The 25,106-nt window shown below is 42.4% G+C and overlaps 1 protein-coding gene across 8 annotated transcripts in view; it reads right to left on the bottom strand.

Annotated features, from left to right (window-relative positions):
* SH3KBP1 (SH3 domain containing kinase binding protein 1) overlaps positions 1 to 25,106 on the bottom strand; it is a 343,711-nt gene that overhangs the window by 113,232 nt on the left and 205,373 nt on the right. The window contains exon 1 of one of the 8 annotated variants that reach the window (XM_073799197.1): positions 13,465 to 13,504. The exons of the other annotated variants lie outside the window; for them this stretch is intronic. Within the exon in view, the coding sequence (XP_073655298.1) occupies positions 13,465 to 13,479 (15 nt within the window). The 5' untranslated portion in view covers positions 13,480 to 13,504. Of the gene's footprint in view, positions 1 to 13,464; positions 13,505 to 25,106 lie in introns of those variants that run through there. 8 annotated transcript variants of the gene reach the window in all.

Here is a 25,106-nt window from a genome sequence, read left to right as displayed (position 1 = left end):
TGAAACTGGCTGTACATACACGGACCAAGTCCTAATTTTCTAATAAAGTAGTGGTATGAATTCAATTAACATACAAAGATCCTTTCCAGCTCTACAATATTTTGAGTTACTCAGTCCCAACACAGTCCAGGCTATCCCCCTTACCTGGGATGGTACCTTCTCCTGCAGTATATTTGAATCCTGTCTCACCTTTAAGGGGCAACTAAAGTCCAGCTAGCTAAATGTTTTCTACTGACATGCAGCCCACATTTGATCATGACATTTTTCTGTGTATGAGATACTTGAGGGCAAAACCACGTTTATTCAGTTTTCCTTTCTGCATTTAAAGTGAAGGCTTGCCTCAACCACTCTTCCTCCGTCCCTCCCTCCCTTCCTTCTTCCATTCCCTTCCTTCCTTCCTTCCTTCCTTCCTTTCTTTCACTCACTCACTCACTCACTCATTCATTTATTCAGCATTCTTTTCTAGAACTACCATGAGCCATGATCTATGCTGGAAGCTGCATATACAAAGATGAGATGGGCGGAGTCCTGGATCTCAAATAAGTTCAAAATTTAGCTGTGGAGACAGATTAATTAACAAAGCATCACAGTCCAAGGGATAAACACTACAATAAAAGTGTGCATAGAAAAGAGAAAAGGAGCCATTAACAAGTCTACATGGGGAAAGAAGCCTCACAGCAATGATGCAGCTTGAGTTAACTTCTGAAGAATTAGTAGGAATTTGCCAGGTAGAAAATGGTAGAGAGAGTATTCGAGCTAAAGAAAAGCAGGAGTGAAGGTGAGAATGTAAGCAGGGAATGGGGGCTTCGCAGCACAGAACGGGGACAATGGAAGGGGGGATCCTGTAGGTGGGGTGAAAGGAGGAAGAGCTGCTCGGGCCAGGAGGCCAGCAAGGTAAATGGAAGCCAATGTTACCGTTTGTGCTTTATCTTAAAGGCAACTGGTAGTTAGCAGAGGTGTGGCATGATCACATGTGACTTTAAGACCAATGATCCGGTGGCATTGGGAGGAATGAAGAAGAAAGGAAAGGGCATGTGAAAGTCAAGGAGATAATTAATTAGGAGGTTGATGCAATGATCCAACTGAGGCAGTGAAACTAAGGATGCGGAAGAGAGGCTGGAGAAACACGCAGACTGCCAACCTGTCCATATTCCACAATCACGACAGGGATAAATCAGTGACTGTGAATTGGTGTGAATATAGATGGAAAAATACCCAAACTCTGTTATGTTCTTGAGTCAACATATATGTATTCTACAGAGGTATTGAGTGCCAATGGTGTACAAAGAACATTAAGTTCAGACCCTGACCAGAGACGGAAAAGAGCTCAACAGGCTCAGGGAAGCATCATGGAAAATCTATCCTAATGACAAGAATCACAGTGGATGTGTTTCTCAGGTCGCTGATGCTGGTGTGGTGACATTAGTGACAAAATAGTAGGCCTGTGATAGTGTTGAACAGTTACCTTACTGTTAAAACACTAATCAATCTACCATTTGAAAACAAAAACATTTTTTTAAAACAGAGGCACATAAGAAGCTCTGGACATGTACGAAAAAGCATCTTTCTAATCTGACAAATTTCAAGTAAACAGTTTAGTCAAATATGTCTCCAAAAATGTCTTAAGCTAGAGACAAAAATGGGAAATTTCTTTTCCCCAAAAGAAATTTCCAGAGAAGCTTTTCTCTCCTTCAGAGTAAGGAAAGGAAATGAAACAGTTTCAAACTGTTTGAAAAGAGGTGATACTTGGAGCAATGCTTTGTTGCTTGGTTTTCAAGTAAAATTGCTACTTAAAAGGCTAGGGCATACAATGGACTATTATCCAGCCTTAAAAAAGAAGGAAATTCGGACACATGGTATATAGCATGGATGAACCCTGAGGACATTACACTAAGTGAAATAAGTCAGTCACAAAAGGGCAATACTATATGATTCCTCCCATATGAGACACCCAGAGTAGTAGAAATCACAGAGACACAAAGGAGAATAGTGACTGTCAGGGGCTGGGGCAGGAGGAATGGGAAGTTGTTGGGTACAGAGTTCCCGTTTTACAAGATGAGAGGAGTTCTAGAGACAGATGGTGGTGATGGTTGCGTAACAACGTGAGCGTATTTAATGTCACTGAATTGTACACTGAACAATGGTTAAAATGGTAAATTTTATGTTATGTATATCTTACCACAATTTTTAAAAAGGCTTAGGGTATACTCCTCTTTCCCTACAAGCCTCTCTTTATGTAGGAATATTGACTAAAATGGCAAAAAATTGCTCACGAGGCTCTGATATCCTGCTATTTAATATTCAACACAAAATAATCAGGGGGTGCAGACAGCATGTAATGAGGTGAGTTAGAGAACAAACCCATCTTTGTCCAGAAACTCACCTCAGTCTTACTGGGAAACACTCCTTACACTTCTAGGAAAGATAACCTACTGATCCCATAAAGACAATCTCTAAATCTGGCTGATGCTAAAGAGCTCTGGCTTTAATCCTGTATGACTCATTCTTTACTTTCATCAACTGTTCCACAGACTCCCAAAGAATAACACTTATTCCTTTTTTGAATCATCCGGACTCCCCAGCTTTATAGAAGAATGGAAGAGAAAACAGCATCAAAGGTTAAAGACTCAATGATATTATCTTTATATTTTATTTTTATTAGAAAGAACAAGTTTACATCACGCACTTCTGCAAAACAGGGACTTCCAAAGTACACTCAGAGGTCAGGTACACATTACTTACATCTTCTAGACCTCCAGAGGAATACTTAGAAAGATGACCCCAAGGTGCTCCAACAATGGAGATTCTCAAAAAGAGATCAAATTGAACTCAGGGTACTTCAATGACTAGTTACTAAGACATTTAACAATGAGGGGTGAACCCAAATTGTGTGCCTTCCATAAAAATATCCTAGATGCCAACTGCTGGAATTCTCTCTCACCGCCCCCTCCCGCTCCGAACTTGCTTTGAATCTCGAGAACAGCACTCACCACCCTCTGCCTTGTGATTATGGCTACTTACGTATGTGTCTGTTTCACTGACGGGGACTTTAAACGCTGCAGGAGGGCAAGGGCAGTGTCTTGGTAATCTCTGTATTCTTTGATGTGCCTTGCACACTAGAGGTACTAAATATTCATAATTTACTGCAGTCAACAATAAGTTCAACATTCAACCAAAACATTTACATTTATGGGGAACGTACTGTGTGCAATGCATTTTCTAGGCACGAGTGATATAACAATGGAACAAATCAACCTGTTTCCTCTTTCACGACAGCATCTGGTGGTAAGAGGGAATTAGTATTGAGTAGGAATTCCCCTCTAAGATCAGACTTAGCAGCTATGTGATCCTGGGCAAGTTACTTAACCTCTCTAGACCTCAGTTTCCTTGCCTGAAATGGAGATAATAGGTACCTCATAGATTTTGCTTGGAAGATTAAATGGAAAAAATGTATATAAAGTGCTTAACCATTACTACTGTTATTGAATTTTACCGAATAAAAACAATCATCATAATGCCTCTTTATGAATCTAGTTACAAAGAATGACTGTTTCAATTACAACATCTTTTAAAAACAGCAGGTTAACTGTCACTCCTTTGCTTGGGGACTGGAGAGCATGAAGCAACTTTTACAAGACAGTCGCACAGCAGAGACGGGCTCAGAGGAAAGTGATAATTCTGAAAAAAGATCAAGGAAGAAAAGCAAGAGCCATCGCCATATAGTCGCTGCTCAGGAGGCAAGGCAGACAAAACAAAGTAAAGAGGAGAAACGACAAGGCCCAGAGCCGACAACCCACAGAGCTTTCAGGTCAATAAAGCTTCGGTTAAGGTGGCGCCCAACAGTGAGTGGCCGGAAGACCGTTCCAGAAGCCCCTCAAGTAGGAGCCCATGCCGACTGCTTCTGGCCGCGTCCAAACTGTTATCTACTGTTAACGACGGAAAAACAACAAGGCGTGTGTCTGGGGAAAACGGCCCGTTGTCAGAGAACAGAAAGCCTTTTACTGAGCATTTTGATACTCAGGAGCAAACGCACCACCACAGAAAATCACCCCACGCCATCTCTTACAAAGCTTGGCATCCATTCAACAATGGATGAAAAACTCCTAAATTGCTCGGCCAGATACTCCTCCCAGGCGGTTCAGGAATCGGGGCCAAATGAGACCATAAACTCACGTGATACAGATTTCTAAAGCCACTAGTGGAAATTACTGACAGACACTTAGACGTGAAAAGCTGGATTCACGGGCCTCTACCTGGAACGGGCCAAGACTTCCTGCCAAACGCTGCTCTTAAAGGCTTCTTTCAACACCAGCAAGGAAGGGACAACTGGAATTCTGTTCGGATCCTATAGGTAGTACATTAACTTCAACAAACCTTGACGAATGCTTACTGCTACACAGCCCACAAAGCGAAACGGTTTTCCCACGTTATTTTTACCTTTACGTTTTCAAGAAAGTGCCGTGTTCTCGGCTATAATATTGGAGATTTAAACGTAGTGTTGACAGGAGTCAATGCAACCACCAGATTCCAGATCTCCCAGATCCTCTAGGTATCTAGAGCCTCAAAACGGAACATTCCACAGCCTTCTAAAGAAATGCCTACTGAAAGTTTGTAATGACATGGGAAATTATATATAATGCTGAGTGGAAAAAAATACACAATTATGTGTGCGAAAAAAAATTATGCATGTGGTATGATCTCAACCGGTTAAAAATGTATGGCAAAAGGAGTGAAAGTAAATATGAAACAATGTCAACAGTGTAGGCCCCGGGGTGATTCAATTATAGTGCTTTTTACTTTCTTTTATATTTTTCAACTTTCCAGTGTTTCTACAAACCAGTGATTACTTTTACAAGCAAAGTTTTAAGAAAATAGCACACACTAACATAGGTGGAAAGGATGGCCCACCTCTTCACATTATTAATGCCTTTCTTCAGGTCTGACTTGATTTGCAACACCTCCTAACTAGAAATCACATGCAGCTTCCATTCGCGTGTCATTATATTTCCTTTTCCAAGTCATTAGTAAGGATGTTAAGAACATCAGATGTAAAATGAGTCATGATGGTAACTCACAAGATACCACCCATATATATAGAGCATCCCCGGTCATTTACCATCACACTTTACTTACAGTTATTCATCAGTTCACATCCTCAGTGATTAAGTGGATGATATAAAGTCATTTTCAATTAATGTTGTTCCAAAGAAAGTATTGAGTCATTTTATCAAATGTTTTCAAAGTCAAAAATATATATTTCCTGCTCTTCTAATTAAACCCATGAATTCCTATTCATACATGTGAAGGGGACTGAAAAAAGAGTTGAATTTACTTTGTAATTGTTTTTATGGGAGCCCTCATTTCCCAGTATTTGAAGAAGTACTGGTTTAAGAGGTGTGACCTATCTGTGCAGGGTCCACAGCTTAACTGTTCTCAGTTTTCTACCAGTTCTCTAGTTCTTCGTAAGCAAAAACTCGTTTAAACACAAACCAAAGAAATTTATTACAGTTTCTCAAATGTGAGAAAAACCAAGTGTGATGAGAACCAGGCCCCCCAAATTGTGAGCCCACTTAATGTGAACATACTTTCAAAAATCAAGCCTGACATTTTTTTTTCTCATCCCCTTTGTGATGTGGGTTTTTTTTTTAACATCTTATTGGAGTATAATTGCTTTACAATGGTGTGTTAGTTTCTGCTTTATAACAAAGTGAATCAGTTATACATATACATATATTCCCATATCTCTTCCCTCTTGCGTCTCCTTTTTTTAAAATGGGATTCAAAGGCTTCCCTGGTGGCACAGTGGTTAAGGATCCGCCTGCCAATGTAGGGGACACGGGTTTGAGCCCAGGTCCGGGAATATCCCACATGCCGCAGAGCAACTAAGCCTGCTCTCCACAACTACTGAGCCTGCGCTCTAGAGCCCACTCACCACAACTACTGAGCCCGTGTGTCACAACTACTGAAGCCCACGCACCTAAAACCCGTGTTCTGTAACAAGAGAAGCCACCGCAGTGAGAAGCCTGTGCACCGCAACGAGGAGTGGCCCTCGCTCACCGCAACTAAGAGAAAGCCCGCAACAGCAACAAAAACCCAACACAGACATACATACATACATAAATAAATAAATAAATAAATAAATAAATAAAATTTAAAAAAAAATTTTTAATGGGATTCAAGTTTGGGGTGTGGACAGATTGAATAAGTGCACTTTTAAGAGGAACCTTTTTGTAGAATAACTTCTGGTCCGTTGGAGCAAAAATTCAGTTCAGTCTGTGCTTGGCTGCCAGTTATATTCATTCATTCATTTATTCTAACTTTAGTTTCATAGCAAGTGTCTGGAGGAAAAAGAGTTCTCTTAAGGCTATAAATTATCTTTACGATGCCTGATGAGTTTTAGGCAAAGCACATCTTCACCGTATGAACAAATGGTATGTCTTTCACTACTCACTTGGCATGATCTCTCTTTCCTGTACTGAAGTATTCCCCCATTCTCTTTGTCTTTCTCTGTAACATATACAAAGACTCCAAACCACACAAAATAGAGGGGAAGAAAACCCTCATTTAAAAAACAAAACACGGGCTTCCCTGGTGGTGCAGTGGTTGAGAGTCCGCCTGCCGATGCAGCGGACGTGGGTTCGTGCCCCGGTCCGGGAAGATCCCACATGCCGCTGAGCGGCTGGGCCCGTGGGCCCATGGCCACTGAGACTGTGCGTCCGGAGCCTGTGCTCCGCAACGGGGGAGGCCACAACAGTGAGAGGCCCGCGTACCACAAAAAAAACAAAACAAAACAACAACAACAAAAATCACGAAATCACCTATTTTTTGGCACTTTTTGTGGTTATATGCTATTTTCTAAAGGCATATTTTGGTTTTTTATGGGGGCGTGGGGAAGACAATATGCACAGGAAATATCCCAATTGATGCATTTTCTGGTCTTGAGAAATTCCTTGCCCTTTTCTATTACAATGGAGAACGTTCATTTCAGTGCTCTCCACGTTTGAGTTCCTGAGAGCAGCAATTCCTCTTCGTGCCTTCCACAAAGATGCGCTATAGACTCAGCACAGGGAAAACAATACAGATTCACGGAAGATGGTGACGAAGGAGGACAGAGACCAGTGATGGTACTTCTGGAGTTTATAACCCATTCCCTACTCCTGAGTTATTATACTTAATCTATTTCAGACAGGTGGGTTTCAGATGGCCATCTACAGGGGCTTTCAGGGAAAGATTTCCACACCCTTCCCATCACAGGACAAGGAAGAATTTATCAGTGCTCACTACTGGCTACTTCTCCCTTATTCCCAGGCTGGCACCATGTCTCAAATTAAAGGGGGCTCCCCTTTTTTCAGCCATCAATGGGACCAGAGAACGGTCAATGGGACCATCACCCCCAACATAATTCTTCATCTCCTCCTCAACTCTGTTTAGCCTTCTCTCTTTGCCACGGTGACCATCACTGTTCCACACTCCCGACCAATTACCTGAGTTCTAGTTTCTTGACCATCTTCATTCATTGCCTCTGTCATCGCCTCTTAGAGTACCCCTGCCTCTTTCTAGTCATTCAGTTTCATGACAAGACGATCAACCCATGTTAGATCTTCGTTTCACACAGAATTTCTAGACTAATGTCAGGGTTGGGCTACCCACGAACATACTGCTCTCTGGCCCCATAAAACCACTTTTAGTACTTGGAAACTATGATGCCTTCCTGACCTGGCTATATCTCTTTTGGTTTCTCAAGACCTTTTGTCATCTCTTATCTGGACTGCTTTTCTCCTCTCCTGCCTAACGACCTATGACTGAAGGCTCTAGCCAGAAAAACCTGGAGTTGTTTGAGCTCTTGGGCAATGAATACAAAAATTACACCAAAATGTCAGAGATGCTATAACCCTTGACTGTAAGCACAGTAAGGTCACCCATCAATTACACTCTGCTCACCGCTATACTGCAAATCGACAATGTGACATGCATCGCTTAGGCAGATTACTTCCACGCATGGGCATAGAGTTACCAGCTTTGTAATGTTTCAGCCTCTTCTGAGTCAAAAATAGCAGTATCTGTATTCACGTCACTTGAAAAAACAGGATTCTAAATTATGAACAAGTCTACTTTCTCTGCTTCTAACAACACCTGAATGCAGAGGGGATACTGGGGTTTGAAGCAAAAGAAACTAAATCTAAAATTGAGACATATAAGACAGAAAACGTGTCCAGCTCTCCCAATGCAGTAACTGCTAAGCACTGTACCAAGAGGACGAATCTGGACAACTCTAGGATCTTAAAGTCTTGACATTTTACATCACTACTTCTCTTATTATCAGTTTTGTTAATTGTCAAGAAAAGGTACCCAAGAAGTTTCAGAAAAGCTGCCTCTAGTGAAGGAAAAAATGAGAAACGCAACTAAGAAGTCAAAATAAAAAGAACAGACTGAGCAGATGCTACCAAAACAAATGGAGCAAAACATATTAAAATCACTGGTAGGTGAAAATGCTTAGCAAGTGAAAGAAGAAAAAGAAAATGAGGCAGTAAATCCATCTTTACCACTTCTAACTTCTTCATCTTAAATGAGCAAAACAGAAATATAGCTTCTGCATGATAGAGACTCCAAGTATCTGCCTTCAATTTTCCAAACATTGCCTATTTTATTCCTAAAAGTTCAAGGATGAGTTTAATTGGGGTGACACTCCTGACTCACAGGCCATCTGTGAAATGGCTTAACGATAGCCTTTTGATGAAGAAGTGGCTTGTAAGGCAATTCTGGAAAACTCTTAATTTGTAAACTGTTCATTTTATAGCCCAAGTTGAGAGAGAGAGAAATCTCTATTAGAGGTGTCGGTAGGGGTTATTGTACTTATGCTTCCAGGTGTTTCTAGAGCATTTATGGGTATACATTTATTTAGGATCTGGCCTCCAACATCAAGAGCCTGAGCTGAGAATAAGGCTGTCATGTCATAATTTTTAAATGGCCTCAGATGCCACAGAAAAATACAAAACAGGTTGCTGACTAACTGAACGATCTCTGTGATCTAAATTCTTTCAACGGAAGCAAAGACAGATCACCATGCAAAGTAAGCTGGATAGCTTGTTTTAAAGTTGCCAGCTTTCATAGAGCATTAAACTTAATCCATCCCATTGTTCTAGTTGCATAGAACATCATTTTACAACCAGTGAGAATCTCTGAGAGAAAAAGACAAGCTAGGTGCTGAAGCATGATGATTTTAACGGCCCCACAGAAAATTTTAAACCCTTAAATTTCAGGAGTCAAAAGCATCTGCAAACTCTAGGATTATAAATATTATGAAATAATTGTTAATACATGAACAAAAGAGGGCCACAATGAAATACGTACAGATACCTCAGCCCACCCCACTGAAGAACGTCAACTGAAGCAAATGAACATGTTGGCAAACAATGTACAAAAAGAAGGACTTTCATTTCCTGTCCCCAAGGAATTCCAGAGCAGAAGTGAGGAGAGCAAATCAATCATAAAACTGGCTTTCCCCACAACGTAAGATGAAACGAGTACTATCATTTAGAATTAAAATAGCGCAAAAGAGAAATTCACCTTTTCTCAAAACAATGGTTTTGAATCCATTCTCCATAAACCTGTGAGGGGCTAAGTGAGACGCCGCAGTCCTGTCACCCTTAAACCTCTGAAGCCAAGCAACACCAAGGCTCTCCGCTCATCTTTTCTCCAGGAGCTGCAGGAACAGGGGGAACTAGTCCTTCCTTGAAACAATTTGCAATCTCTTGGGGTCGTGTAACTGATCTGCTAGTTCATGGGGGTTCTCAGACAGAAGACCTCTTCCTCAACTCCTCATTCTAAGATGGGAAGAATAATATCCTTTCCTATTAGTGATAGGCAACACGAACACACGTTAAACACCAATTCCAACCACAATGAGACACCACTTCACACCCATTAGGATGGCTATTATTAAAAAAAGAAAAAAGGGACTTCCCTGGTGGCCCAGTGGCTAAGACTCCATGCTCCCAGTGCAGGGGTCCCGGGTTTGATCCCTGGTCAGGGAACTAGATCCCACATCACAACTAAGAGTTCGCATGCCACAGCTAAAGAACCCACACACGGCAACGAAGATCCCACGTGCCGCAACTAAGACCTGGCTCAGGCAAATAAATAAATAAATAAATAATTAAAACCCCCCCCAAAACAGAAAATCTCAAGTGTTGGCAAGCATGTGGAGAAATTGGAACTCTTGTGCATTGCTGGGGGGAATGTAAAATGGTGCAGCCTCTGTGGAAAACAGTGTGGCGGTTCCCCCCAAAATTAAAGAGAATTACCAGATGACCCAGTGATTCCACTCCTGGGGGTATACCCCAAAAAACTGAAAGCAGGTGTTGGTATGCCAGTGTTCATCGTAGCATTATTCACAGTAGTCAAAAGGTGGAAACAACCTAAATGTCTATCAATGGAGGGATGATTTTAAAAATTGTGATATATCCATACAATGGAGTGCTATTCAGCCTTTAAAAGGAAGGAAATTGTGACACATGCCACAACATGGATGAGCCTTGAGGACATTATGCTAAATGAAATAAACCACAAAAGGACAAATATTTTATGACCCTACTCTCATGAGTATTCAAATTTGGAGAGACAGAAAGTACAATGGTAATTGCTAAGGGGAGGGGGAACTGGGAGTTAGTATTTAATGAGTACAAAGTTTCAGTTTGGGAAGACGGAAAAGTTTTGGAGATGGATGGTGATGATGGCTGTATAACGATGAGAATGTATTTAATGCCACTGAACTGTACATTGAAAAAGGAATAAAATGGTATCATATTATATATATTTTACCACAATAAAAAGATTCTATATTTCTACAAGAGTAGACAGAAAGCTTTTATGGGGATTTCCACTGGGAAGTAAAGCTGAGTGTGGGACTGAGAAAGCCTTAGCTTTGTTCTGCTGGAATCTTTTATCATATACTTGGGTTAGTTTCATTAAAAACAAAACCAACCAGAATTAAGTCAGCTTATAACCTGGAAGCTCCTAATTTGAAAATTCAGCCAGAGGAAATAATCAGGGAAGGTACAATAATGTATATATAAGAATTTATTTATTTATTTTTTTTGCGGTACGCGGTCCTCTCACTGTCGTGACCTCTCCCGTTGCGGAGCACAGGCTCCGGACGCGCAGGCTCAGCGGCCATGGCTCACGGGCCCAGCCGCTCCGCGGCATATGGGATCTTCCCAGACCGGGGCACGAACCCACGTCCCCTGCAACGGCAGGCGGACTCTCAACCACTGCGCCACCAGGGAAGCCCCAAGAATGTTGTTTTTAATAGTAAAATTGTGGAAGCAACATAAATAGTTACCACACAGGGACTGGTTCAATAAATGGTGGTGCATCTTGACAATGAATGATCATACACCTCTCTGACAGAAAAGGGGGACCCATAATATGTTAAGTTTTAAAAACAGGTGACATTGAACATGACCTCATTATTGTATGAGGAGTGAGGTGTGTACTGCATGCACATTCAGGCTCAGATAAAAGTCTGGAAGGATACACAGAAAATGTTGACTACGATTATTCCTGGATCAGGACAGGAATAAAGACGCAGATGCAGAGAATGGACTTGAGGACACAGGGAGGGGGAAAGGTAAGCTGGGACAAAGTGAGAGAGTGGCATGGACATATATACACTACCAAATGTAAAATAGCTAGCTAGTGGGAAGCAGCCGCATAGCACAGGGAGATCAGCTCGGTGCTTTGTGACCACCTAGAGGGGTGGGATAGGGAGGGTGGGAGGGAGGGAGACGCAAGAGGGAGGGGATATGGGGATATATGTATACATATGGCTGATTCACTTTGTTATACAGCAGAAACTGACACACCACTGTAAAGCAATTATACTCCAATAAAGATGTTAAAAAAAAGGGCAATTTCTATTTATTTCTTCATATTCTTTAACTTTGAGTTTTTATTATTATAATAATTTTTGCAAAGAGCTCCTGTAGTCAGAAGTAACAGAGTTATTTCCACTTTGAGAAACAAACAAGCAAAGGGTTTGGGGGGCACTCAGCAGTACAACGTGTAGTTTATAGGTCACTAACTTTAAGGGTTGCAGGGGCCACCCTTCCTGCCCCATTTCCAGGCCCTAGTCTGATGGAGCCAGAGAGGCCATTACCAAGACTCCCACGTTTCACAAGTTACACTCCATCAAGCCTTCACTCATTTCCCAAATGAAGAGTCACCATCTGAATTTTGCATATAAGGACCTAGTTCTGTGTTTTACTTTTCAGAACTCAGGTCAGTGACACCCAGCAATAATAACAATCAGCAAGTTTCAGATATCTTTCAATAGGAAAATTCTCTCAAGCCACTTCAGAGGAATATATCTTTATTTTAGCCAACTGCTCCCTTCTAGGCAAGCAACAGACACCATTCAAAAAACTTTCAAGAAGTCCTCCTACTCTTAAAATAATGTGTTTAAACAATGTGTTTCCTTTCTGTCATGCTATTTTCCTTTTTTTGAAAATCTGAAAATATTATAAGTTAAAGGCAACAGAAAAAGACATAGATATATTTTACAGATACCATCAACTCTCCCCTTAAAATTTTTTTTGCAACAAGAAACAGGAATGTGGAAGACATATGACGCATTGTAAGCTTTACTTACCCTGTGGTTTATTTAGGGAATTTTATTTTGTGTTTGGAAAATGACAGACTTCTGCTTTTAGGTAGACAAATATGAACAACTCACAGAGAGAAAGCAGAGCACCTATTACTAGCAAGCTTTTAGAGAATCAAATAATTTAGTGTCTCTATTTTACTCTGTATATGAGCAAACGAATATAAATGTCCAGGACTGCAAAATTAGCCAAATATCTTTAACTCAATAAAAAAGCACTTCAACAGCACCCAGAAATCACTACTCACAGCTTCTCCACTCGCAAGGAAAACTCCAACGTCCATGCCCCCCAAGAGTGAAATGCCCCACAGCTGGCGCGCTCTGCATGGACGTGTTCTCTCCTAAGCTAACCTGAAGAGCAAGCTGGATTTGTTTACTGCACAAACATCTGTAATTGCTAAACATCTCAGTGACATGGGGTAACAGTTACTGCTTGTGCAAACTGCCCATCCAAATTACTCTCTGCAGTATGAGCACATGAAAACCCAAGACACAGAGAAATTGGAAACATCTGTAAAAATTAATGGCCGAATTAACCAAAGTGGGGGGCTGGTTAAAACAGCTAAATAGTTCCAGCGCAACATTTGACTTGAGAAAATAATCCTCCACGTTATAGGTTGCTCCTTAGCCTATCCACAGCCCCCCTCTGTGGGGGGTCCCCGCTGGTAACCCCTTCATTGTAACCTACCAATGCAAACCCATCACAAATCTTGTTAACAGAACAGTATAGATAAGATACAAGTTAAGAGAATTTATTCCATCTCTAAAAGAAAAAAAAAAGAAGAAAAAAGAAAAAGAAATACCTCTTCTCCCATCATGCAGGCAGCCTCCTCTCTTCAGTTTGAAAAGGTCCCAGAACTACTCTGGAAGCCTCCCACTTCCTTCCAACAGCCAAAGGCATGGAGCCTGAAGGACCCAGCCTAACCCTGAGTCATACTTGGGACCAAATGAGCAACGGGCAGAACAAAGCTCGCATTTGTTTATGGCTCAGGAAGCCAGGGCCGATTCATGGCTTGGGTGGCTTCGAGAAAAGTCTTCCTTCCTCGCCTACGTCGCCACAGGAATCTAGGCTGCCTCCTCGGACCCACAGGTGTGACCGCTCGCACAAGGAACACACTCAAGGAACGTTTATTTGGCAGGACCCAGCAAGCACTTCTGGTTAAAAACGTCAGAGAGAAAATAAAAAGCCCCCTATCTTTCAATAGATACTGTGATGGGAAGCAAGAGATGTCTAAAATATGGTTTGTATACGAAAAGCCCATCGTGAAAGTGCCTGTATTTTAAAGAAATAAAATCAGTTGTACCACACAAAAATTACTCACTAAAAAAAGAAAAAAACTGAAGAAGGAAAAGCAGCCATGCCTTTATAGAAACACTTCTCCTAGGAAAAAAACAGCAAGATTGCTGCCAGCCATGTCATCGGTAGTAACCTAACAGATCGGAATAAAGTGTTTGAATAGCAATCTTGCTTTTCACCCACGTGAGATACCATTTTAATTACCATTGTAATGAATTCAGAGTCCAGTGGTTAAGAGTTCAAAACTCTATACGCAGGGTGTCTGAGATCAAAATCCCAGCTGGCCCACTTCCTAGTTGAGTGAGCTTAAGCAACTTATTTGGACTCTGTTCACCTCAGTTTCCTTATCTAGAAAATGGGGATAATAGCACCAAGATACAGGGTTGTCTGGAAGATTAAATAAGTAATATATGTAAAGTGTTTATAAAAGTGCTTGGCACACAGGAAGCAGCCTATGAGCTACTATTACAAATTCAGGACCACTTCACAAAGCAGGATGCCACGTCAACAGTATCCTCACCTTACCACAGTTCTCATGTACAGAGACTCTGATAACCGGTTTTAGTTATTAACTATGGTTAGTTTTTAAATTAAGCTAATTTAAAAACCATTTATTCAATACTTATTAGCCACCTGCAGCGTGTAAGGGGCTTTGAATAAGATGCTGTCCCAGTCCTCAAGAAATTTGCAATCTGCTTGGATAAATAACACATAGATCTGTTTATGTGTCACACAAGAAAACAAATGTGGGAAATGTCACTTGGCTGAAAATGGCAAGTGTGATCCAAGTGCCAGAGAATTAGCATTTTGAATTTAGAGGACAGATAAGAAATCACCTTATCAAAACCTAATTAGGATGGGAGGGATGAGACAATCATCTGTGCAGAAGAATTCCAAACAACGACCATAGATACTCTGCCCTAAAGGAGGTGAGCTTAACTCCCCACTCCTTAAGAGTGAGGCGTGTATAGTGACTTCTTCCCAAAGAGTTGATGTAGAAGAGGGGAAAAAACAGACCAGCTTTACAGTGGAGAGACCTCAGCCAGGTGACCAAGGTCAACATCAACAGTGAGAAGTCATGTTCAGACCATGTACCCTTGATCTGATGGGATGAGAACGGCACTTTACCTCTGTGGTTCCCCCCAAACCCATCACTTCAGTCTTAATCATGAGAAAAACATCAGACCAATGTCAGCTTAAGGACATCCTACAAAACTCCTCAAAATCGCCAAGGTTATCAAAAACATGGCAAGTCTGAGAAACTGTCACAGCCAAGAGAAGCCTAGGGAGACAGGGCGAGCAAATGTACTGTGGTCTCCTGGATGGGATCCTGGATAAGAAAAAGGACTTTAGGTAAAAACTAAGGACATCTGAGTAAAGGATGGATCTTGGTTAATAATCGTGTAAGCAATATTGGCTAATTGTGACAAATGTACCATATTCATGTAAGATATTAACAACAGAGGAGACTGGCTGTGGGGTATGTGGGAACTCTGTATTATTTTCACAACTTTTCTATAAATCTAAAACTATTCTAAAATTAAAAGTTTATTAGAAAACAAATTAGGAAGATGAGCCTGCTGAATGTATATATACATAAATAAATATACCTTATGTGATTTATAGACACACATGATGATGTTCATGAGTGTGTATAAATATATATGTATTTAACAATGCCCTCCCAGCTTAATTTTTTTAATCTCTTTATCCTTAGCCTAGCTATGAACACAGATAGTTGAATGCTGACTCCTGGCTTTTTGCTTTCCATAATACACAAAAGAGTTTTCTTTGAAAGGAAACTTGGCTCTTCTGTCAGTTCTGCTGCCAACCCAGGCTACGGCGGCCCAACTCAAAGAGTGTGCATGAGGTGGGCCCATCTGCCCCTTTCCAAGAGCTACTAGCTACAAGAGCTCCAAGCCAATTAGTCATCAACCACAGAGCCCCGGGACTGGCAACTCTCCCAGCTACTTCCTCTCCCATCTCTAGTCCACACTGCCTGGCACCTCCCCAGTTCTCTCTCTAAAGTGCCAATCTGATCATGACACTGCCCGTTGGAACCCCTCCACCAACGTGCCAGCCCACCCAGAAGTGCAGCTAGTGAGTGGGCTGGCAGAGACCTAAGGGAAGAGGGTCAGGCTCCCCTCCAACTCCCTGCCCCCAAGTCCCCTGCAGCCCAGCCAAACCCAGTCCTCGTCCATCACCACACTCTCCCCTTGCCCATGTGCATACTGCCAGTACCATGAATCCCCAGTTATCTTTTAACACTTTGCTCAAATAACACTTTCCTTGAAAAGTTCTCCCTGATAAGCCATCCCCTCCTTCTAGACCTCCAGGAAAAGTGAGCAGCTCCTTCCTCCCTATCCTCCTTGATGCTTTGGACAGAGCTCTGCTGGTCCTTTCCCCCTGCATCATAATCACTTTTAATACGTACCCACTTCTCTCCCATGTAGGGACAATCTGAAGCGCTAAGTGAGAGGTCTGTATGTGACAGCTGATCCAAGGTGTGATGTGGGAGTGGAGGTGTTAACTCCATTCCAATTAACTACACCAGACCCCCCGCAAACAAATAACCTGCCAGGCGAAAAATGTGCACACATTATGCTAATACAGCCTCCAAACATGCTACCTAGCTAATCCCTTTCCAAATGGATTGCCGTTCCTTAGCTCATTTATCTAGAGATTCCAGAGCTGCCACTGCTGGTCCATAAAATACATTCAATAAAGCTTCAGTGAATGAAGGAACGAGCCAATTAATGAACAAATGGAAGAGGAAATCTATAGCCAGACTACAAGCAGACCCCAAACAGAATGAGTCTTCCTTTATGATTGTGATTGGATTAGGACAAAACATATTTATGCATCCAGTCACAAAATATTTATTGAAGGCCAACTATAGTTTTTAATGATTTCCAAGGAACTGTAAATACAATGGTGACTAACAAAGACAAGCTCAAAAATCATGGCACTTACTTTCTTTTTTTTTTCTTTAAGACTTTATTTTTAGAGCAGTCTTAGGTTCACAGAAAAAGAAAAAGAAGGTACAGAGATTTCCCAGATACCCTGTGCCTCCTTGCATGCTCAGCCTCCCCCGCTGTCAACATAAGAGTGGCACGGGGCTTCCCTGGTGGTGCAGTGGTTGAGAGTCCGCCCGCCGATGCAGGGGACACGGGTTCGTGCCCCGGTCCGGGAGGATCCCACATGCCGCGGAGCGGGTGGGCCCGTGAGCCGTGGCCGCTGAGCCTGCGCGTCCGGAGCCTGTGCTCCACAACGGGAGAGGCCACGACAGTGTGAGGCCCGCGTACCACCAAAAAAAAAAAAAAAAAGAATGGTACGTTTGCTACAGCTGATGAACCTACATTGACTCCTTATCACCCACGGTCTGTAATTTACCTTAGGGTTCACTCTTACGTTGTACACTGTATGAGTTTGGATAAATGTATAATGATATGTATCTATCATTATGGTATCATACAGAATACACACAGAGTATTTTCACTGCCCTAAAATCCTCTGCATGGCACTTGCTCCCCAATGGCCAATACTGAAGACTTGGTGATGTCAAACAAACAGCCACCACAGACGGAGCAAAATTCATTTCTCCTTCTCTGAGTTTTAAAATTTCCATAATAAAAAGTTAAAGAAATGATCCCGGAGACTGCACTGCTATTTATAGGCACTCCTTCTGTTCTCATAACCAGAAGGGCAACAGTAATAACTACTAACGTTAATCTAGTGATTATTCTACACGAGGCACTTTTACCCATTTTTTGAGTTACTTAATCCTCCTAACAACCATATGGGCCAGGTTCTCTTGTTATTCTGATTCTACAGATGGGAAATCTAAAGCATTGAGTGCTTAAGTAATTTGTCCCAGGAAGAGGCAGAGTTGGGATGTGAACCTGGGCAGTCTATCCAGCATGCTTAATAACTATATTCCTAAAAACACAATTTTAAGGCCTCCTGGGAATGTGATTCTTGGTGACCATCTGGCTGCAATTAAACATTTCATAGAATATACACTATGCTGCTGGAACTTCCCTGGTGGCGCAGTGGTTAAGAATCTGCCTGCCAATGCAGGGGACACGGGTTCGAGCCCTGGTCCGGGAAGATCCCACATGCCGCGGAGCAACTAAGCCCGTGTGCCATAACTACTGAGCCTGCGCCCTAGAGCCCACGAGCCACAACTACTGAGCCCGTGTGCAGCAACTACTGAAGCCCACGCACCTAGAGCCCGTGCTCTGCAACAAGAGAAGCCACCGCAGTGAGAAGCCCGCGCACTGCGACGAAGAGTAGCCCCGCTCGCTGCAGCTACAGGAAGCCCCCGCGCAGCAACGAAGACCCAACACAGCCAAAAATAAATAAATAAATAAATTGATTTTAAAAAGAAAAAGAAAACAGGGCTTCCCTGGTGGCGCAGTGGTTGAGAGTCTGCCTGCCGATGCAGGGGACATGGGTTCGTGCCCTGGTCCGGGAAGATCCCACATGCCGCGGAGCGGCTGGGCCCGTGAGCCACGGCCGCTGGGCCTGCGCGTCCGGAGCCAGTGCTCCGCAACGGGAGAGGCCACAACAGTGAGAGGCCCGCATACCACAAAAAAATAAAATAAAATAAAATACACTATGCTGATTGTTTTAGAAGGTATATATCAAACATACATAAAACAGTAAACAGTACCTAATAGGTCAAACAGTAACCCTGTATACTATTTCTGGTTCCCTTTTCCTACCACCGGCCCTCTCCTCACTTCTCCTAGATAAGGAAAGATAACACATAAACCCAAGTCTGAAAATCCCAGACACCTCATTCAGCCCAGGTGACCAGTGGGCATCTCAACACCACCTGCTCTTTAAAAATCACGGGTCTTTCAACTGCTCAAGAGATGTCACAAAATCTTATCTTTCAACCACTATGAGAGACATCCAATACTATAGGTCTCAGATAATCATGTCAAGGTTCGATCCAGTTGTGTTTCATTAGTCAAAGTATGTATCATTAGCTTCTGGGATTCCCCAGAGCTTATTTCTAGTCTTCAAAGGATTAGAGACATAATTCTCTCATTTTTAAGGAACTAAGATCATCACTTTCAATGTTTACATGTTTTAATTTTACATCAGTATACAGCTTGACGAATTTTTACTAGTATGGATAAAAAGACTGCCTGAGGTACATATGAAGATATTAGAATTTCTCTTGCTGCAATTTGGCTGATTAAAAAAATTGATTAGTAGCTCATTTATATATGATTTTAATTTGAATTCTCTGTTACAAGTAAAAGCTACAATGTTGATATCATAAAGGCATTAATTTGGATGACTGTGGTTCTATAACTGAGATTCAAGATGATGAGAGCTGAAAAAGCAACTGTCACAAACACAATGTCTAGTTGTGGAACATAGTAGAAAACAGAGAAAGAAAACAGAATCATTTCAAGAGACAGAGATCAGAAGTCACTAATGGAAATCAACTAAGACAGGAAGACCATGGAACTTCTTGAAGGATTTCTTTGTAGGGACTCCAATAGAGCAAACAACCAATCTGGAAAAATATCTTTTCCAATATGGCTGTTTGAAGAGCCCAGGCCAAAAAGACTGCTTTTCTCAATAATTAAGGGGGCCAAGATTAGCTGTGCCTAGGGCACTTAAGCACGGAATAAGCTGGCGCCCGAAAGCCAGGATTATTCTACATAAAGACATATTAGCTTAGGTAGGTCCTGGGACTCACCTGAGCATCTGGAATTTACCCACCCACGTGTAATACCTGACACTCCTTTCCCGGAGTATTTGGCCAGGAGTGATCATCTGAGTGACTCATGAAAAGGGAAGGAGTTCAGAAAAAGGGTGAGGCCAGGCTGGGATTGCAGGGAAGCAGCCTGATGAGGAAGTTCTCTCTCAGGTCCACAGCTGGGAGACAAGGTATAAGCCATATTCATGAGAATAAGGTCCTGTCTGGGTTGCCTTCTTACAGTCTCCCAACCCAATCTCTAGGTGGATGACTCCAATACCTACATCTACAGTTCTCTCCCCATCACCAGACTTATTTATCCAACTGCTTGCTGGATGCCTCCACCTGATGGTTCCACAAGGACCTCAAAATCCAGCTAGTCTAAGACTGAACCCATGACCTTCCTCCCCAGATATCTTTCTCCTCCAGTGTTCTCTAACCGATAAGGACCCAAGGCATCCTCTTCAAGTCTTTCCTCTCCTTTATCTCCCACATACTATCAAACTTCTTGATTCTATCTCTAAAATATTTCCCCCAAACATTTATGATAATAATTCAAAGCTGTTTGTCTTATCTTGATATTTCCTTCCATGTAAAAAAAAGGGAGACCAAATGGACACTCTCTGGACACACTTGGCCTCTGGGCAGAATTGAACACTCTTGGAACTCTCTATCTCCCTATTCACTTTCTCCTGGGAGAGTGAAATGACTTCTCTGATACGTGAATTTAGGAAAAATAAACTGGGCATGCTTAGCTCAGCTCTTCTCTTTCCTCCTCTTGGAAGTTGGCCTTCTCTGCTGTTCCCCAAGGAGCTGGCCCTTCTACCTCACATGGGTCTGCCCGAGTCCAGCATTGCTGAGACTGGGTGGGTGAGTCTGTCTAATTCTGGAGATCAACTGCTAAGCCCATTTGGCTCTCACACTAATCTATATCTTCCAACTTCGCCTTCATCAATAACAACACTGTAGTATAACATAGGTAGAGAAAGGTGTACAAATCATAAATATGTAACTTGAGAAATTTTTACAAAGTAAAATAAGACTTACATAAATAGATATACCATGCTCATAGATCGGAAAGGTGTCATTTCTCCCCCAAAAGTATCTATAGTTAACGTACTCCCATTCGAAATCCAGGAGGTTTTTTTGCGGGGGTGGGGGGAAGAAAGTAGGGATTGACAAGCTGATTCTAAAATTTATATGAAAATACAACAACACAGGAAATCTTGAAGAAGAGGAATAAAGACTGTGGACTTACACTACCAGATGTCAAGACCGACTACAAAGCTACAGTAATTAAGGTAGTACAGAATGACCACAGGGACAAACCAACCAACAGAACAGAGAGTCTGGAAATGGACCCACACATACACAAGCACTTAAATTATGACAAAGGTGACCTTTTTGATAAACAGGTGATCTGCAGAAAGGATGATCCTTCTGATAAACAGTGCTGAGTCAACTGGATATCCATACTGAAAAAGTGAACAAAAATAATATTTTGATTCTCCATCCACTGACTCATTAACTGGTTTAGAATCTACATTGAGGACGGGGATTTACTGGTAGAGCCAATACAAGTTTCTGTTAACTTCTCTCCTGAATTCTAGTTATCCTGTCTTCTGTAATCCACTCCTCCCACTGCAGCTAGGAATACTTTCTCTAAACCACCTATGTGATCATGTCACTCTCTCACTGAGAATTGCTCCCCATTGATGGCTCCCCATTGCCCTCAAAGTCAAGTCCAAACTCCTTAACAAGTCTCACCAGGCCCTTCCTGATGTGGGCCCTGCTTTCTTCTCCATTCTCATCTTTCCCCACTTCCTGCTGGAGCCCCGACACATGCTCTGTGCTATTTCCTTTTCCCTTCGAGGCATTTATACATGTTGCTCTTCCCACCTTGACAACTCTATGCTCCTTTGCTTGATGAATGTGTACTGGACCCATGGTTCTCAGCCTAAACATCACTTCCTGTAGGTCTAAAAACATCACTTCTTACAGGTCTAAACACCACTTCCTGTAGGAAGTAGGTACACACACATGAATACACACTCTCCAGCCTCCCTAACAACTCGCTACTTCCTGCCATGCCCAAGGGCTCCTACGGCACAGTACTGTGTTCTCAGCCTGGTCACGGCATTCCCCACACTATATTATTATTGCTTGTTTACTTTTCTGCAGCTCCCTGAGGGGCAGTGACCTGGTCTTGTTTACCACTGTATCCTCAGTGCCGAGCATATAGTGAGTACTGAACAAATACTAGCTGAAATGAGTTACATTTACAATTTCCAAGTATTTTCAGCTATGTAGCATTTTAAAAAAAGTCCTATGAGGTAGGATAGGCATAAAGAGTATTCCCATTTTACAGATGGTTCAATTGAGGCTAAGTGACTTTGTCAAGGTCAATCAGCTAGGACAATGGTACCATGCCCTTCTAAAATCTTATGATATTTAACTTGGTTCATCTTTAGCCACAACGTATTTTCCACTGTTTTGATATAACACATACGTACCTCTGGGCTTAGTTTAAATGGTACATTTTTCTCCAAGGTTCTTTTCTTTTTTCTTTAACCTTTGTCAAGGGAAGTTTCCAACATATACAAAAATAGAGTACAGTGTACTGAACCCCATGTATGCACCACATAGTTTCAACAATTATCAACTCATGACCAACCTGGTTTCCTCTGTGCCCCACCTACTCTTCCACCTTCCAAATTACTGGAAGCAAAATCCCAGACGTTAAATCATTTCACCTATAAATCTTTCAGTTAAATGGTACATTAAACACATCATTCACAGGCATATCAGGTTGGTAGCATTAAAAAGACTCATAAATGGGGTCCTTCCTTAGAGCTCAGTAAGAGAAGCAAGAATACTAATTATTTCCTTGTTGGTCGGGGGAGTGTTACAGATACACCAGTATCTCTCCTGGTGTATAACCATCAGCATTCAACCACTCTGGGTAGGGCGATATGGATTAAAGCACAGGGAAAGTAAGCACAAAAGTTTCAACTGACTCAGAAAAGTGGGTCTCAAAACTTCGCAAACTTGAACGGAAAGTACACTAGGATGCTTGCAGCTGTTAATAATGATCATAGACCTTTTTTCCCTCATGCGAGTTATCAAACCAGTCATGTGAACAGGTCAACTGCCCCAGCCTGAGTGGAAGACCTGCTTCGGCTTCACCTAACACAGATGCCGCCACATGAGATCCAGTTTGTGCTTCTGCAAAATCGCAACAGCGAGCTCAACTCTCATAGGAAACTTCCTTCCTTAAACATAAATCTTAGACACAAAACCATCTCAAAAGCGATGAGAACCAGGTTGTACACAAGTAAAACATTATCACACTCATCAGCTCCCATGCCAGGTTGTGCAATAGCATAATGGATCCATAAATCTATGTAACTATCCATGGCGCCAACAACAGGGGGTGGAGAGAGTTTTGAATCCTCTTAGATGCTATAAAAATTGTCCGCAGCCAGTAAAGCAGGCTGGGAAGCTTAAGTTTTCCCCAGAGGCTTCACAATGAGAAGCAGGTTAAGGGAGCTGCCAGCACATGGTTTCATTCTGCAAACAAATCATGAATCAAGATGCATACACATGCCGTACATAAATATATTACTCTGATGAAGTTAACATTTCTTGTCTCTAAGACCAATGCAATAAATCTTCTGTTTCACAGAGGTGCAGTGAACCGTACAACTACTATATTTCCAACTATATAACTGTTATCCCCCCCGGTTCCCTCATTTTATAGATGTCTGTAATCTCTAAAGTGTTATATTAATATAGTTTGAATATCATTCCTTTAACTAACACTTACTGAGCACCTACTATATGCCACACACTGTTCTAAGCACATAGCATACATCAGTGAACAAAACAAAGAATAAACATAATAAAAAATAAACACGTTAGAAGGGGGCACATACTAGGGCAAACAAAAAATGCAGTGCAAGTAAGCAGGATGGGCCAAGGGGGCAGGTTTCAGAATGAGCAGGCGTCAGGGAGGAGAGGCAGGCAGCCACAGCGGGCAGGTGGAAACAGAGTGTCCAGGCAGAGGACACCACCGTGGCAAAGGCCCCCAAGTGGGAGCGTGCGTGGCATGTTTGAGGAGGAGCGAGGGGGCCAGGATGGAGCAAGCAGGGAGAGAACAGCGAGGGAGGAGGTCCAAGCGGCAATGGGAGTCAGGTCATCCCAGCTCCTGGGACTCAGGGTGGATTTTCACTTTGGTTCACAGGGAAGCCTCTACAGGTGTGCGAGCGGAGGAGTGGCATGACCTGACTTCGGGTTTCAAAGGATCACCCTCCTGGCTTTGGTACTGACACTAGACCGTAGGAGGAAGGGGAGAAGCAAGAAGACCAATTAGGAGGCCACTGCAGCGATGGCGAGAGCAGGGGGAGAGCAGAGGTGATGAGCCATGGCAGGTGCTGGGCACACTTAGGAGGCTGCGCTGATGGGGTTGCCTGATGGATCAGCCATGGGATGTAAGAGAAAGAGGGGAGTCAGGGACAACCCCAGGGCTTTTCTTCTGAGTCATGGGAGGGGGAGTGGTCCTGCCTTCACCTGAGATGGGGAAGGCTGTGGGCAGAGTGGTTTCCGGGGGACGAGGATGAGTTCAGGTCTGGACAAGCTGCTAAGAATTTAGGACCTCCGAGTGGAGATGTTCAAGACGGCAGTTGGACACGTGGCTGTGGAGCTCAGAGGAGAAGTGTGCTGAGGTACAAACTTGGGAGTATTATATTTGTCGCTGATATTTCTATTAGTAACAACCCAATTTATTATTAGCGGTTAAGACAATTATTAATAGCAATAATGAAACTTATACACACACAACGTCCTTTTACACAGAGAAGAATAAGACTGAGAATCATAAAACGAACAAAAGGAATAAACTGTTTGCTGACTGAGTCAATGGTCATGTTCATTTCAACCACTTGAATAAAATGAAGAAAAACTGTATTCATCGTTCCTTTCTAAGATGGGAACTTGCTCTTTTGTAAACATTTATGGGACTCTGAGAGTGACCATGTGAAGCAGAAATGAACTCACAAGCTGGGACAGTAACTAGATAGTTTTCAGATCTTGAGAAATAGCAAATCGACTAGAGAAGCTTCCACAAAAGAAGAGTTTAAGTGAAACAGTCCTTCCTTTTTAAGTATCTGCCCTCTCTGCCTTATTCATCTCTAAGGGTGTTAAGGGTCCAAAAAGTTTCCTTTCCCGATTCTGTTTCTAATGCATGATGACACTGGGCAAGGTTGCTGCTGGATGGCGGGAGGGAGGTGGGTGGAAGTTCTACAGCTGCAGAAGATGATGCAACTTTCAAAAATTCATCTGACAGAGAAATGAAAAACATTTAAAAGCCGTCGATAAACCTGCAGTAGAGATTCTGCCCATGCCCCATCCCCCATCCCCCAAGCCTG

The sequence above is a fragment of the Tursiops truncatus genome, chromosome X, assembly GCF_011762595.2.
Source record: "Tursiops truncatus isolate mTurTru1 chromosome X, mTurTru1.mat.Y, whole genome shotgun sequence".
Lineage (NCBI taxonomy): Eukaryota > Metazoa > Chordata > Mammalia > Artiodactyla > Delphinidae > Tursiops > Tursiops truncatus.
This window is presented reverse-complemented; position numbering and strand designations above follow the sequence as displayed.